General features: G+C 45.4%; 1 protein-coding gene across 1 annotated transcript in view; it reads right to left on the bottom strand.

Moving 5' to 3' along the window:
• Positions 1-16180, bottom strand: part of DCUN1D5 (defective in cullin neddylation 1 domain containing 5) — a 41454-nt gene extending 25274 nt beyond the window's left edge. Inside the window, exons 1-4 of the mRNA XM_082245456.1 lie at positions 16051-16180; positions 6730-6836; positions 2163-2251; positions 714-784 (exon numbers count right to left, since the gene is read on the bottom strand). Of these exons, the coding sequence (XP_082101582.1) occupies positions 714-784; positions 2163-2251; positions 6730-6797 (228 nt within the window). The 5' untranslated portion in view covers positions 6798-6836; positions 16051-16180. The remainder of the gene's footprint in view (positions 1-713; positions 785-2162; positions 2252-6729; positions 6837-16050) is intronic.
• Positions 16181-16875: the final 695 nt, after the last annotated feature.

Genomic DNA, 16875 nt, shown 5'->3' with positions numbered 1-16875 from the left:
TTTAGATTTGTCTGACCACAGAACAGTTTTCTATTTTGCAACAGACTACATATACACACACACATAAAATCAGAGAGTGTGCTGTATTTAGACAGCTTTAAGCTGTTCATGCACAATACCATCTAACTGTACATTTTCCTCCAGATTTATCAAATACACTAACACCCAAAGATTTGTAGACATCTGGACATCACACCTATATGTGCTTGCTGAAAAATTAAAAACCATGGGCATTCATAGGGGTTTGTCTCTGAGAATGTGTGCCAGATTAGTCAAAAAAGCATTTGTGAGGTCTGGTACTGATGTTAAGAAGACTTGGTTAGCAATCAGAATACTTATTCATTTCATAGGTGTTTATTAAGACTAAAATCAAGGCTTTGAGCAGGCCTCTCAAGTTTCTCCACACCAAACTCATACCCAATCTTTACTGCACTGACTTTGTGCATGGTCACAGTAAGATACAATTTCATGAAAAACAGATCACAGGGCCATTAGGTAGTGGATTGTGTATGAATAATTATTGGAGAAATATGTTTTTTAGTGGAATGTTCATTTTATGTACAGACTTTAAACACATGACCAGCTTATAAGAATAATAGGAGCACAGATTGATAAGGCAACTTCTCATAATCACGCCCCAGGGGCAGTAAGCTGGTAGTACAAATAATCTGTACCTGGATAAATAAAACAAAAATTTAAATCATATTTCTTACATTTTCTGGTTCTACGCCTATGTCCTCACAGAATTTTTCCATTGCTTCTGGTCCAACAATTTCATCTGGACCTGTCAAATGAAACAAGTGTTTTACACAAAGCCAAAGTGTTTTTCTAAAGAACATCAAAATTTGGGTGTTAAAGGAAATGTGGCCTGCAAAATGAATCCACAATATAGAAAAGAGAAGCTGAATGCATCATTCATCTGAATACTGTGATGTAACAATGTTGCCCATTCTACTTTCTAAACTGCATTAAAACACGCCTTCTTATGTACTGGAGCAAAAAGCTGCACTCACCTGCTGCCTGTTGCTGGCTACAGCCTGGTATTGACATTTTATTGAATCTTTTAGTTTTCCCATCATGTGATATGTATACTACCTCCAACCCAGCTGATGCAATATCTGCTTAACCACTTGCCAATCAGCCGCCATACTTTTACTGTGGCAGGTCGGCTCTGACCAGCGAAACTACGTACCTGTACATCGCTTCTTGAGACAGCTAGTGGGGAAGGCACATGCGCAGACTGGCCACAGCGGGAGCCAATCAGCGGGTCTGGCGGACGGAATGTCTCCCGAGCACTCACGATCGCTCCCCATGGAGACAGAAAGACGGTCTGCCGATTAAAACACGGCAGACTGCTGTTCTGTCAGTAGTGAACACAGGGATCCTGTGTTCTTCCTATTTAGGAACACAGGTCTCTGTATTCATCCAGCAAGTCCATCCCCCACACAGTTAGAAAGCATCCCCTAGGGACACACTTAACCCTTAGATCGCCCCTGGTGTTAACCCCTTCGATGCCAGTGTCACTAGTACAGTAACAGTGCACATTTTTAGCACTGATTACTGTAGTAATGTCACTGGTCCCCCCAAAAGACTCACCATACCGAACAGGCATCTCCTGACAGAACCCCTCACTGCCGCAGTGGGGGGGGCTGTCAGCCAAATAGGAACCCTGCGACTCGGGCCTAGACCTGATCGTATGAGACCTGGCGAAACGTTTAACTCGCGGTGCCAGTCCCCGTCCAGTGGGACTATGTCGTGGCCAACCCAGCATGGAGCAAAGGTCTGCACGTTGGCTGGCTGGGGTGATCATTAGATCTATACATCCAGCCCGTCGCCCAGATCCAGCATAGTTGCTTGTAGATCTCACAGGAAAAAATCCGGAGAAAAGCCAACTAAAAAAAAATTATCTAACAGGGAACTAGGTCCTTACTCCTAACTAGACAGATTAAAACTGACATCCTATGCAGGAAGAGAGATGATGTACCCTCTGGGACTGCCCATAGGCATAGCCACAACTTTTTTTCTGTCTAGTGTCCTACTCCTGTAGGTAGCAGTATAACCCTACTGATACGCATCAGAGACTGCGTCCGTCAATGATCGATAGAGAAAAACAATGACAAGAATCTAAGCTGTATGTAGGGTCAAATCTGTTCAATACTAACCTGCATACTCATAAAACCAGGCCAGGCACTTTTTGCTAGAAAACAAGTCTTCATGTATTATTCTACTAGCTGTCTGTGTCCTGCAATAGCTGTGGGGAGAAGAAAAAAAATAAAAACACCCTTAAAGTTAGATAGGCAGATATACAGTATATATAACTAATAAGGGCAGCTCTCAAACTAGACCTTAGACATAATATAAAGGATGCACTGCAGGTAAGGTTTACACACTCTTCTCTGGATGTGAACAAACCTGGCTTGTTTCTTCTCTGTGGATAAATGGATCTGTTCACACAGCAGTATATACTCTAAGGGTGCTGCTGATGATGAATGCTACTCTTTTGATTGTGATGCAGTACTACTCAAATGCATGTAAACATAAAATGCAATAAACAAGTGTTCAACCTGCGTAGCAGGCAATACGAACGCATCTAAACAGATCCTGTCCAAATAAATACAAGACAAAGCAAGTCAATTGCAGCACCAGAACTATTATCCATGCTACAACGTTTGCCCCCTCCTGCTCACAATCTGTATCTGTGGATACAATAAAGTAGAATTCCAGAATAAACCTAACTAGTCTTAAAATCCTCCCTTTCCTAACACCTACATTATTTAACCTGTGTAAGAAAGATGTATATACTTATCCTCTGTTATCCTTATTTCCTCCGTTCTGGTCACATGATCCAGGTACCCTGTGACAAGTCAGCTGTAGGGGAATGGAGGGAGCGCAGACAATGGATGGGCCATAGGAGGGGACGTCACTACTCCAGGCTTTACCAACCGTTGTCAAGGGCTCTATGCCCTTCTCTGCAGCCAATGCTGGCTGGCACAGGGGGAGATCACATGACCAGACCAGAGCGGGCTGAAAATAGGTAACTATATAGAGTACATCTTTCTTACACAGATTAGTCAGCATAGGTGGTTAAGAAGAGGGAGGGAGCATTTTTAAGACTTGTTAAATTTAGCCTGGGATTCTAATGTAATAGACTACCTGCCTTTAATTGCTACAAGCTGACACTTTGCAAAGCTGGTGCCTTCTTTACCCTGGTTACCACTTAAAGTTCCAGTTTGCACCAGCAACCTGGAACCAAGCAGATTGGTTATCCAATCATGTGATCGCTGTTAGATATGATCCTGAGTACATAGAGGCTTTATTGACCAAATAAGTTTTAGGTCTGCAAATGTCACTGTAGTCTGAGCTCATTCACACCAGTGGCTAAGTTACCTGTACACTGTGGATGCTGGTATGTTCTGTGAGAGGAGTGATGCCAATGCATTGCAATGACACATCACATGTTTAGGCCCCTTTCACACGGGGCTGATCGCGGTTTTGACAGACTCCATTAGCTCAGGGGGGAAAAAAAAAAATAAATAAATTGATCCGCTGATCCCCACTTAGCAGGCGGATGATGGGTCTGTCTGCACTCACTGTGCAGAGACGGACCTGTCAGAGTCCCGCTCTCCTCTAAGGGGAGATCCGAAGAAAACTGACAGCCTGTTCGTTTTCATCTGATCCGACCTGCTGGGCGGATGGCGAATGCATCGCCATACGTCTGTTTTCCGCAGATCTTGTCGGATCGGTTCCAGGCGGTAGGGAAGTCAATGAGTGGTCTGATCTGGTTCGCTTGAAAAATGGACAGGCAGACCTGATAGGTCCAATCGTGTGAAAGGTCCTTACTTTAGCTGACCATACTATAGCCTGCAGCACTGGTCAGTGTATTCTGACGGCGTGGAAGTCTCCAAGCTGTTAGATTACAAATAGCATAGCGGGGAGAATTTTCCCCATTCACATTGAGTATGAGGATGGGGGAATCAAATCTTTTTTCATCCCGCTGGTTGAATGAACAAAAAAAAAAAAAAAAAAGTCACAACACGACATTTCATTCATGTTTACACGGTCTAGTGCCTGGATACCTGGACCTGGAGGTGGATCGTCATTTGGCTACGGATGATCACTTGATTTGGTCAAAAGGCAGTAGATCCTTTATATGAGGGTACGTGTTTAATATCTAGGGGAGCACGTCGGTGTGGTGAAGGCTCTTGGTGGCGTTTAAAGGAATAGAGGAGGATTTTCTTTTGGCACTACCTTTCCATCACTGGGAATAAGAGACTTGCATATCAATCGTTGCATGCCGATTTGCCATCACCATATTCAGATTGTTTGTTTATAATTTACCTGATCACATTCATTGATTTGAATATAGACACATTCGTTTCTCTTGTTAGTAAGAGGTTATCAGCGCTGCTAGTGCATATATAGGCTTGTTTTATATACGCACCCTCTTCAATAGTATTTTATAGTATAGCAGCAGCTTTTTGTGCGAAAATTGTGAGTGATCTAATTAAGAATAATTAATTTACTCATCCTCAAAGGTTAATTACCCTTTGTGTGGGATTGCATTTATTTAAGCGCTGAGTGGGTGGAACAGGGCCTGGCCCTTAGTTTTACTCCTTTTTTTATTTTTGCAAAATTGTCGCTCTTTTTTTGTTTATAGTGCATGATCAAAAAAAAAAAAATAAATAAATAAAAATAAAAATCGCACAGGTGATCAAATACCACCAAAAGAAAGCTCTGTTTGTGGGAAAAAAAGGATGTCAATTTCATTTGGGTACAGCGTCGCATGACCGCGCAATTGTCCGTTAAAGTCACGCAGTGCCGAATCGCAAAATACCCCCTGGTCAGGAAGGGGGTAAAATCTTCCGGGGCTTAAGTGGTTAATGAATTCCTTAATTTTAAATTATATGACATGGAAAAATAAAACAACATATTCAGTACCTCACTCCAATACATGCACATTTCCCTTCATTTTATCTCTTAAAAAACTCTGCAAGTACAGAGAAATAACAGTTGCGCAGCTAAAAATCCAGTGTGCGCTTAACTTCCTGACAACACAGCTCCTCTGTGCGGACTCCAGAACTTCCCTTATTCTCCATGTCTTTTTGCTTCTTTCCACAACTGCACTGCTCAAAAAAGTGGAAGGAACACTTTTAATCAGATTATAGAATCAGTTTAATTAAGTTCCTGGGATATTGATCTGGTCAGTTAGATAGCAGAGGGGGGTTGTTAATCAGTTTCAGCTGCTTTTGTGTTAAGCAACAGGTGCTCTCGATGGGCAACATCAAGACCACCTCCAAAACAGGAATGGTGTTACAGGGGGAGGCCACTAACATTTTTTTTCCCCTACTCATTTTTTCTGACTGTTTTTCACTAGTTTTGCATTTGGCTAGGGTCAGTGTTACTACTGGTAGCATGAGGGGATACCTGGACCCTATAGAGTTTGCACAGGCAGTCCAACTCCTCCAGGATGGCACATCTCTACATGCCATTGCCAGAAGGTTTTCGGTCTCCCTGTGTCAAGAGCATGGAGGAAATTCCAGGAGACAAGCAGTTACTCTAGGAGAGCTGGACAGGGCCATAGAAGGTCCTTATCCCATAAGCAGGACCAGTATCTGCTACTTTGTGCAAGGAGGAACAGGATGAGCGCTGCCAGAGCCCTACAAAATGACCTCCAGCAGGCCACTGGTGTGAATGTCTCCGACCAAACAATCAGAAACAGACTCATTGAGGGTGGTCTGAGGGCCGGACGTCCTCTAGTGGGCCCTGTGCTCACTACCCGGCACCATGGAGCTTGATTGGCAATGGCCATTGAACACCAGAATTGGCAGGACCGATTTGGTAGTGGGTCAGTGATGGTATGGAGGGATATCCATGGAGGGACGCACAGACCTCTACAGGCTAGACAATGGCACCATGACTGCCATTCGGTATCGGGATGAAATCCTTGGACCCATTGCCAAACCCTATGCTGATGCAGTGGGTCCTGGGTTCCTCCTAGTGCACTACAATGTCATGTGGTGAGAGTATGCATCCAGTTCCTGGAGGAAGAAGGAATTGATACCATTCCACACTTGCCTGACCTAAATCCAATAGAACACCTCTGGGACATTATGTTTCGGTCCATCTGACGCCGCCAGGTTGCACCTCAGTCTGTTCAGAAGTTCAGTGATGCTCTGGTCCAGATCTGGGACACCATCTGTTGTCTCATTAGGAGCATGCCCCAACGTTGTCAGGCATGCATACAAGCACGTGGGGGCCAAACTATCTACTGAGTACCATTCTGAGTTGCTGCAATGAATTTTCAGCAAAAAGGACTAGCCTACTGCATCATTTTTTCACTCCGATTTCCGGGGTGTCTTTGAATTCAGCCCTTTGTAGGTTTAGAATTTTAATTTCCATCAAACGATGTGGCATCCTTTCATCCCCAACACAATACCCAGTCCATATCAGTATAGATATCCAGTATGATAGATATTTTTCCCCATTGTGATCCGATATATTTTTAAAGTGTTCCTTTAATTTTTTTGAGCAGTGTATTTTGATTTCTTTTCCAGCAAAACAATGCTGCTGCCTTGACTCCCAGGAGCCTGCCCACACAATGCGTTTATGGAAAGGCCTCCTGGGAGACGTAGTTCTAGAGGTGTACCTACGTCAATAGGAACTGAGCTCCCAGCAAATGTTATCCATTCTGATTACTGGAATTCTGAATTAAATTCAGGACATTATTACCTTGTAATTCTACATTTCTTCACATTCACTTCATCAGCAGTGGATTTTCTCTTTTTTTTCACAGACATTTTATCAGATGAATGATGAATATTGAAACACACTGTAGCCTCTGGGAAAAAAAAAAAAAAAAAAAGGACAATTATTTTGAGTGAATTAATAAGGTGGAGGAAAATGTTGCATATCGTGTCACTACTATGATCCAAAGAAAGGCTCCATTAAAATGGATATTTCTTTTTTGCATATATGCAAGAATGCTAAATTACATGCCAGATTTTAAAATGGTGAAATTCTTAAACCTGCACGTATATTGTGGCCGCTGTATGTCTGACTATGATGGGGTCTGCAAAATGTAAAATAAGTAAAAAAAAAAAAATAACTGGAGAATTCAACTGCTGCCATGTAGAATGTGATGGAACCAGGGAAATCGTGCCATGGTGATGTAATCCATCAGTGTTGGGTAGAATTGAATAAGAATAAAAAACATAAAAAAAAAAAAAAAAAAAAAAAAAAAAACACCACAGAACAAAAACAACCACAGCAAATACACAGGCCTTATATTTAAATCACAACTGCTGTAAATATATAATCCACACCACTGCTCTGCCTTCTCTATGGGGTAAAAGATTCTGATTTTAGATAAATGCGCAGCAGTTGTATATTTATTTTATCACTTTACTGCGCAGGGGTGACAAACTCCATTTAATTGAGGGCCGAATCAGCAACATGATTGCCCTCAAAAGGGCCAGTTGTATCTGTAAGACTAGATGTTCAAAGCATCACCTACCCTTACATAAAATGTCAGGAGCCTCCCCACCATCAGAAATTGAATCCCCCACCCTCCCTTACATTACAGTACAAGCTGGAGGAATTGCTGGAAAGCAGAAAGAACAGGGTTATAAGGAGATCTGGAGCTCTCCTGCAGCTGTAGGAGAGGTGCGAGGGCCACATGAAATGGCCTGGAGGGCCAGATTCGGCCCGCAGGCCTTGTGTTTGACACATGTGGCTTAACCGGTTGCCGGTTAAAACATATGTACTTGCGGCGGTCAGCCCCGGCTAGGCAAAGTGACGTATGGGTATGTCACTAGCCTGTCACTAGCTTGTGAGCCAATAGCGGGCGAGTGCGCTCCCGCCCCGGGTCGTTCCCTAACAAGTCAGTGCGTGTGACCGGCGGACCCGATGTCCGCCGGTCACTCGCGATCGTTCACTGTGAAGAGAGAAAGGCAGGCGGCTGATGTAAACAAAGCCGCCTGTCATTCTCCCCTGTGTAAAAATGGAGATCACATGGTTCTACTATGTAGGACCGTTGATCTCTGTTCTTACAGTAGTAGCCATGTCCAATCACAGTTAGAAGCACGCCCCTAGGGACATACTTAACCCCTCCTTCCCCAATAAAGTTAACCCCTTCCCTGCCAGTGTCATTTATACAGTAACAGTGCATATGTATAGCACTGATTACTGCAGTAATGTCACTGGTACCCCCAAAAGTGTCAAAAATGTCAGTCAAGGGTCCGATCTGTCCGCCGCAATGTCGCAGTCCCGGAAAAAAAAAAAAAAAAAAAAAAAAAAAAAAATCGCAGATCGCCACCATTACTCGTTAAAAAAATAAAAACAACAAGAATCTTTCCCTTAGTTAGTAAACGCAATAACTTTTGCGCAAACCAATCAAAATACGCTTATTGTGATTTTTTTTTACCAAGCATATGTAGCAGAAAACAAAATTGGCCAAAAATGTTAAAAAAAATTTGATTTTTTTGGGGGGGAATTTCATATAAAAAAAAAAATGTGAAAAATATTGTTATTTTTGCAAAATTGACGCTCTTTTTTTGATTATAGCGCATGATCAAAAAATCGCACAGGTGATCAAATACCACCAAAAGAAAGCTCTGTTTGTGGGGAAAAAAGGACGTCAAATTCGTTTAGGTACAGCGTCGCACGACCGCTCAATTGTCCGTTAAAGTCACGCAGTGCCGAATCGCAAAAAAACCCCTGGTCAGGAAGGGGGTAAAATCTTCCGGGGCTTAAGTGGTTATTGTATTCAGGTAAACAAAAAAAAAACAAAAAAAACGTTCAGACGTAATACCACTTTGAGCTTTCTTTTCACGTTATTTTCTCCTTTGCCGTAAATAAACCCATCTGCGCTCCCTTGTCACCTTTGCACTCTGTCAGAGTCCTTACTCTATTTTAAACACAGAGCAAGACTTGTAGGTATGAAGGAGCATTTGACCTGCCCCATGTGATAGTGCTTGGGCCCCGTACAGGCGGGGAGGGGTGGCAAGTGGTGTCATCTACCCAGCTAAACTTGGACATCCGCAGTGGTGAGTTGATAGGAGAGCATGGGTGGGTGTACCTTTCTGGACAGATGGGGGCTATCAAGAGGCACTGTCACACTGAAAAGCCAAGCAACAGGGTCTCTTTAGGATGCATTTTCTGTGCTTTAAAATTCAAAAGTGCAGATCTTCCTGCTCAGCAATTTAACCATTAATAGGGCTGTCCAAAGGACAATGCTAAACAGAACTAAAAGTCGAATACCCACCTACCTTCACTAACAGGATTCCAGCAACAATTACACTGTAGTCAGTTTAGACATTTGACCAGAAACTTTGCTTTGTCTTGGAGAATAAGCTCAGTGTTAAATTTGTTCTGAACAACTTTGGAAAATATACTAAATATTAGCCAGTAAAAAGATTTAAAGGCCCACTACAGGCGGTCCCCGGGTTACAATTATCCGACTTGCAAACGTCTCCTACTTACAAACGGAGGGAGACAACAAAAAGTGAGGAGAAATCTCCCCCTAGGAAGGGAAATTCACTCCTGGAAGAGTTCTCATGGGAAAAAAGGTGTCTCCACTGAAGCTTTATCACCAACCCTTGTTTACACAACAACCCAACATTTTTAAAATCCAATCGTCATAGAGAGAAAAAATGAGGTGAAATCTTCTGAACAGGGGTACAGAAAGCAAAAGAAAAAGAAAAAAAAATGGTACAGGGGTGTTACCCTTCCTTATGCTATCTATAGAAAAAAAAAATATATTTTTTTTTATTTTGGCTGGAGCAGGCTCTCTTTCTGAGTTACAAACAGATTGGACTTAAGAACAAACCTACAGGGGAAAAATATTGTGTTGTGATAACCCTATGAGGTTCATACCTGTAATGATATTATTTGAAATATGAATTACACAAACATTTATATTTTTCTCCAAAATTACATGTTAACCATAGTCCAGGGGTTGGGACAATAGAACATGCACCCTGAAAATCTTAATGGATACATTCATTAAAAAAAATAAAAATAAATGCACATTTTTTTTTTTACCTACAAAAAAATTTGGCATTTATTTTTTAGTAAAGCATTGCATCACTGGTGCCATGAAGGTCTCCTACAGATCTGTCAGCGTATTTTGGTACCTGTACAGGCAAGCAGATACACTGACAGGAAGAATCAATGAACTACAACGGCGCTCCACAACATAAGGGTAGTTCATTGAGAACTACAAGCGGACAGCCGCAAAAGATGTCGGGACTTGGAGTTCATTCACACACACAGCCGTATGAATTATGCAGCCGTGTCGGTGCAGCCTCACACAGCCGCTCTGATTTAAAAAAAAACTGACAGTTGGTACGGGGGAATTCTCCCCAGGCTGCTGTCGAGGGGAGGAAAAAAAAAAAAAAAAACATATCGGGCAGTAGCTGCAGCATTGGGAACATGTTGCACCCTAAAAACAGGAGGAACATGTAACAGGTTCCCAAAGGTGAACTAATCCTTTAAAGATACTCAAAAATCTGTCTCAGAGTAGTTCGCCAAAGGTGGAACTTGACTTACACCAATCAGCCATGACATTTTGACCACCCACCTAATACTGAGTAAGTCCCTCTTTTGCCACCAAAACAACAGTGATCGGTCAGGGCATGGATGCCACTAAAGCTCTGAAAGTATGGTGTGGTATCTAGCAGCAAGCCCTCAGTAGGAGATCCTTTAAAGGAAAAGTTCACTTTTTGGAACATGTTCTATGTTCTACCCGTATTTAGATTGGAACATGTTCCAGCTCCTCTCGCCAGTTCCCCCTTTGGAGTGACAGTGGGTGAGGGATCTTCTCCCTGTACCTGGTGTCACAATTACAAAACAGCACAGCCGTGTAAGTGGAGTTTCCTGTGAACAAACTACAACTCTGTCACAAGCTGTCAGCCGCCAAGGCGGACGGCTTGTAGTTCTGAATGAACTGATGAGCACTCTCGTAGTTCATTCAGAAGCCCTTCAGCTTCCAGTCAGCTTGAATGTAGGTATGGGCTAAGATGGGGTTCCCTCCAGGTATACCTGCCCTTAGGGTCCTTTCACATGGAGCGGACCGTTTTTTGATCCACTCCCGCATTTTTTTTTTTACGGACACGGATGACACTTGTGTCATCCAGTCCGTATGTCCGTTTATCATCCCATCCGTTTGCGGATGATAAATGAAGATAATGTATGGGATTGCAGGTGGCAGCGGTTGATACCGCTGACATCCATTTTTGCGTCCGTTCTGTTTTTTTAAACGGAAGAAAAAAAGGGTTCTCTTCCGTTCCAAAAAAACAGAACTGATAGGAAAGGACGCAAATTGGATGTCAGCGGATGGTCATCCGCAATCCCATAGACATGCATTATGTCCGTTTTTTCATCCGCAAAAAAATGGGATGAAAAAAGGACATACGGACCGCCCGTGTGAAAGGACCCTTAATCTACCCATTCTATTATATGCTCCTACTATGGAGGCTCTGGAAATTTAGAGTTAGGACCACAGTATATACAGGGGCCCCTTGGCGTAGGCAATGAAGCTTATACAAATATTTGCAAATGTGTGCAAACAAAACCCTCTGTTTTTAACAAACTGCTAGACAGGGTCAATAAGGTTGTTTTGCAGGCAGTGTGCTGTGTATAAATCTTTTGTATGTGATGAGCATTGCCCTTCCATGTGCACCTTGCTGCAAAAGCCAGTTATAGGTTGGGGCGGTTGCCACTTTTTTGTTCAATTGGCTGAAAGCTGCAGGGCTTGTCTGCAGAAGCCTTTGCACTCCCACAGCCCAGTCTGTCTTTGTTTCAATCATCTGTAGATCTTTGCACAGCAATCCAGATTGGTAGAGACAGCACTGCAAGACTGGGTTCACACTTGTGCGGTGCGAATTAAAGCTCTGTTTTTACAGCTAATAAAGTAGTTGTTCAGTGTTTCAGGCCAGTTTTTGATCAGGATCAGGTCAGGATTTTATCCTGTTCACAGCTGAATGATGTGCAATTCAAAGTGTTCCCATCGAAGTCAATGGGCCTGAATTTACACTGCTCAGAAAACCGATAGGACTCAATTCGCACCAGACATGTGTGAACGGCACAATAGAAAACAATGTTCTTTCAAGTGATGCAAATTGGATGTAGTTCGAATGCAGGAGAGGAGAAAGCAGAGGGACGACCTCATTCATCAGTGTGCGGCTGCTCCTTCAATGTCCAATCAGTATATTTTTGTGTTCGTTTTGGATGTGGCAGTGAGAGCTTAGCAGCTCTAGATTGTCAATTGCTGGCAGTGGGACTCACCCCCTATTTGTTGACAGCTGTTACTGGGACATAACTTTTTTAGTTGTCACCGGTAAAGGGGGGGGGGGGGGGGGAACGGTCATCTTCTGCAACTAATCAGAACACCTGAGATCCTAGCCGCAGGTATCTGCATAATAGTTGCCATGCCATGACCATTTTAGGACATGTGAATGGGGCCTTAGATGTGCTGTGTTCAGGATGAGTCCATGTTTCTGCATGTACGCTGTACAGAGGAAGGGCCCATGGCATGCATGCTGAACACAATATGAGCTCATGTCCCTGTATATATGCTGAACAGATGATGGGTCCATATCCCTCTACTTACAAACAATGGATGAGCAGATGTCCCTGTGTGTACGCTGTGCATAGGATAAGCCCAACTCTCTCCATGTTCTTTGAAGGTGAGCTCACTGCGCCTCTGTTTACGCCGGACACCAGGCAGGATCATTGTCCCTCCATGTACACTGGGATGAACCCACATCCCTGCATGTACAATATACTTAGGAAGAGCCCATGTTTGGATGAAGCCAATGAAATTAGAAAACTACAGTCACATGGCTGAGAATAACCATCCCTAACATCGTGTTAAAGCTGAAGATTAGTTTGTCTTTTTCGCTTTATAGCTTCAGCAGCATTCCTTACCTGGAATGAGGTATGTCCCCCATTGTGCAGGCAGCTGGATCCTGGAGAAATCTTTACTGCAAGGATGCCTGTCCTCTTCCTGTGGCTGAACATCTGGTGCACAGGGGGTTAATACAGTAGCTTCAGACTCCAGGCTGAGCTGCTGTGGAAAAAGTTATACGACAAGGACCTGATCCCTGATCCCCCCCACCCCCGTCCTCTATTGAGAATTGTACTTTCACTGCCTGTGACACAGTCTGTGAATGGAGGAGAGTCGGATGAGTCCTAGGATTCTCTTACCCATATACAGATCAGGTTAGCAGCAGTGAAAGAACATTTCTCCGCAGAGAAGGCCGTTCTCATCAGGAATATTCTCACAGCACCTCAGCCTAGGGATGAAGCTACTGACCCTCTGTGTACCAGAAGTTCAGTCAGAGGAAGAGGACCGGCATCCCTGCCGTGACGATTTCTCCAGGATCCAGCTGCCTGAGTGACGGGGGACATTGTTCTTCACACCTAAGTGATGGAACTAAAGCTGTAAAGCAAAAGAAAAAAAAAAAAAAAAAAAAAAAAAAGGTAAACTTCAGCTTTACAGCTTTGTGAAATGAACCTAAAGCTGACCATATGGCCAAACACAATCTTCTTGTGCAATCTCTACATAATCCTCTTTCCATTTACCAAAACTATGTAGTAGGACGACACATCTAAAAAATCCAACCAATTTGTACCTAATCGGGCAGACCCTTCCACTACATAGCTGATGGTAGTTAAATTATATTGCTTAGTTAGCCTTGGGATCACCACATGTTACAATCTGGTTGTCCTTTAGATTTACCATCAACCATGTAATGCAATGCTGGATTGGATAGAATAAACTGGTGCTCATATTACATAAGTCTTGGTAAATCAAAGGTTGATTACACAAAGATAGTATGGTCAGATTGTAAAGTGTACGATGCTCCTTAAAGCGGAACAAAACCTGCCTATTTTTTTTCAGCCAAAGAAGCTGTCATTTTTGCTTCTGTTTGATCTGCAGTTGCCATGGTCCCACACATGTGATCAGGTATGACACCAGCCATTTGATGGTTTGACAGTTTAGTCGATAGTAGAAGAAATTGTGACATTTACATTCCCAACATGCCTTAAATGTAACGGTTTTTGAAAACTGTTAAATTAATAGATTTAGTTCTGCTTTTAAAAGTTACATTCAAGGAATGCTGGGAATTCTGTCACCTTTGTTTCTGCTATCAACCCAACTGTCAAACAATCAAATGGCCGATGTCATAACTGATCACATGTGCAGCACCATGGCAGTTCTAAATCAAACAGGAGATCAAGAAGGCAGCTTCCCTGGCTGAAAAGGATAGGAGGGTTTAGTTCTGCTTTACAATCTCCTTTAGAATAACCATCACCTATGTAGTGCCAGGGGCTGCCTGAGTGAAAAGATTAGGTGGGTCCTCATATTGTATAGCTGATGGTAAACCTAAAGGAGATTGTATAGTTTATGGCCACCTTTAGAATCACAGAAGTCTGATCATCAATTTGTTGTCTTCCACGCAACGTCCCCCTCCTCCCGCGCGCCGGCCCTCTCACCCCCTTCCAATCGCGGCTGCCCCCTTTCCTGCGCCGGCCCCCCCTCACACCTGTATATACAACAGCCCCCTCCTCCCACACGCCGGCCCTCTCACCCCCTTCCACTCACCACTGCCCCCTTTCCTGCGCCGGCCCCCATCACCCCCTTCTACCTGTATATACAACGGCCCCCTCCTCCCATGCACCGACCCTCTCACCCCCTTCCACTAACCACTGCGGGCCCCCCTCACCCCCTTCCACCTGTATATACAATGGCCCCCTCCTCCCACGTGCCAGCCCTCTCACCGCTGCCCCCTTTCCTGCGCCGCCCCCCCTTCCAACTGTATATACAACGGCCCCCTCACCTCCTGCCCCTTTACTGCTCCGGCCCCCCCTCACCCCCTTCCACCTGTATATACAACAGCCCCCTCCTCCCACGTGCCGGCCCTCTCACCCCCTTCCACTCACCGCTGCCCCCTTTCCTGTGCCGCCCCCCCTTCCAACTGTATATACAACGGCCCCCTCACCTCCTGCCCCCTTTCCTGCGCCGCCCCCCTCACCCCCTTCCACCTGTATATACAACAGCCCCCTCCTCCCACGCGCCGGCCCTCTCACCCCCTTCCACTCACAGCTGCCCCTTTCCTGCTCCGGCCCCTCTCACCCACTTCCACCTCTATATACAACGGTCCCTCCTCCCAAGCGCCGGCCCTCTCACCCCTTCCACTCACAGCTGCCCCTTTCCTGCTCCGGCCCCCCCTCACCCCCTTCCACCTGTATATACACAACAGCCCCCTCCTCCCACGTGCTGGCCCTCTCACCCCCTTCCACTCACCGCTGACCCCTTTCCTGCACCGCCCCCCTTCCAACTGTATATACAACGGCCCCCTCACCTCTTGCCACTCACCACTGCCCCCTTTCCTGCGCCGCCGCCCCCCCCTCACACCTGTATATACAACGGCCCCCTCCTCCCACGCGCCGGCCCTCTCACCCCCTTCCAATCGCGGCTGCCCCCTTTCCTGCGCCGGCCCCCCTCACCCCCTTCCACTTGTATATACAATGGTCCCTCCTCCCAAGCGCCAGCCCTCTCACCCCTTCCACTCACCGCTGACCCCTTTCCTGCTCCCCCCCCCCCCACGCACTGTCTCGCCTTCCACGCACCGCCCCCTTCCACCCACTGTCTCCACCCCCGCACGCACCACCCACTGCCCCCCCGCATGGGCCGGCCCCCTCCCTACCTTCCACCCACTGGCCCCCTCCAAGCACCACCCCCACGTTGGGGTGGTAACATTTGGCAATATTTTGACCATAAAGAGAGTGATTGGTCTCTCATCCAGCCAGCAATGGGACTGATTGAGGGAAGAAGGGGGAGGATGATCTCTATCACAGTCAGGAGTGTTGGTGTGAGATGGCCTGCTGCCTGTCAGTGAGAAGCCGGGGGATCAGCCAGTAATGAGGCACACATATGCCGGCACGCAGTATGAAGGTATCCTGGGCACGATGCACTCCCTTCCCCCAGGCTGTAATATGGACGGCCATGGCTCCCTTCCCTCCCCGGGATCCCCCCATTGTTACCTCTCTCTCTCCTCCGGCTCTCTTAGCAGCGGCTCAGACAGGAACTCAGTCCGCTACAACGGCCGGTCTACAGATGATAACGTCGCTGCACTGACGTCCTCCGCACACGCTGATGACGTCACACAGAGCGACTCTCCCGGAATGTGCTGTGAGTGAGTGCTGAGAGTGCCGGTCACCGAGCAGAGGCCTTAGTGGGGAGCCTAGCACTGTATATACAGGGACTGCTCCTGTACTAGAAATGTCCCTGCCCTGTATTTACACCCCAATCCTCATTCCTTCTCATACAGTCCATTGGAAACACTGGGGTGTACATGTTCAATGAGTGCCAAACCCCCTGGGGATCCTGCCAGTAACCTGGTGACTGATATCTTAGGGCTCAGTCACACTAGTGGTGGGGGACAGTAAAACCCTGCCATTGAGCCATGTTTTACTGCCCCCTTTTACCTGGAAAGGCAGTGGCTGGGGTGGTCACATGCTGCGGCTGGGATTATGCCCCCAGTCACACTCAGCGCCCCCTACCGCCTGCCTGATGCCACACATTCAAGTCAATGGGCCAAGTAAATGGTGCAACGTAAGTCTACAGCAAGATGCATTGTGTCATTCAAAAGTAACAGCACCACATCACACCAACCTATATAACTTGCATTGCCGCAAGCGTTACCATAATACCATAGTGTGAATGGGCTCTTGAAGCTAGTTCACACCACACACTGCTGAGCAGAGACCACAGGTGGAAATGCCTTCAAAAGTCCTCACAGTGACAGCACAGGTGCAGGGTGCAGGCTCAATGTGCAAGCCATATAAAACAATAAGTATGTCTGGACA

This window comes from Pelophylax lessonae (assembly GCF_965119305.1).
Source record: "Pelophylax lessonae genome assembly, chromosome: 2".
In the NCBI taxonomy this organism is placed as follows: Eukaryota; Metazoa; Chordata; class Amphibia; order Anura; family Ranidae; genus Pelophylax; species Pelophylax lessonae.
This window is presented reverse-complemented; position numbering and strand designations above follow the sequence as displayed.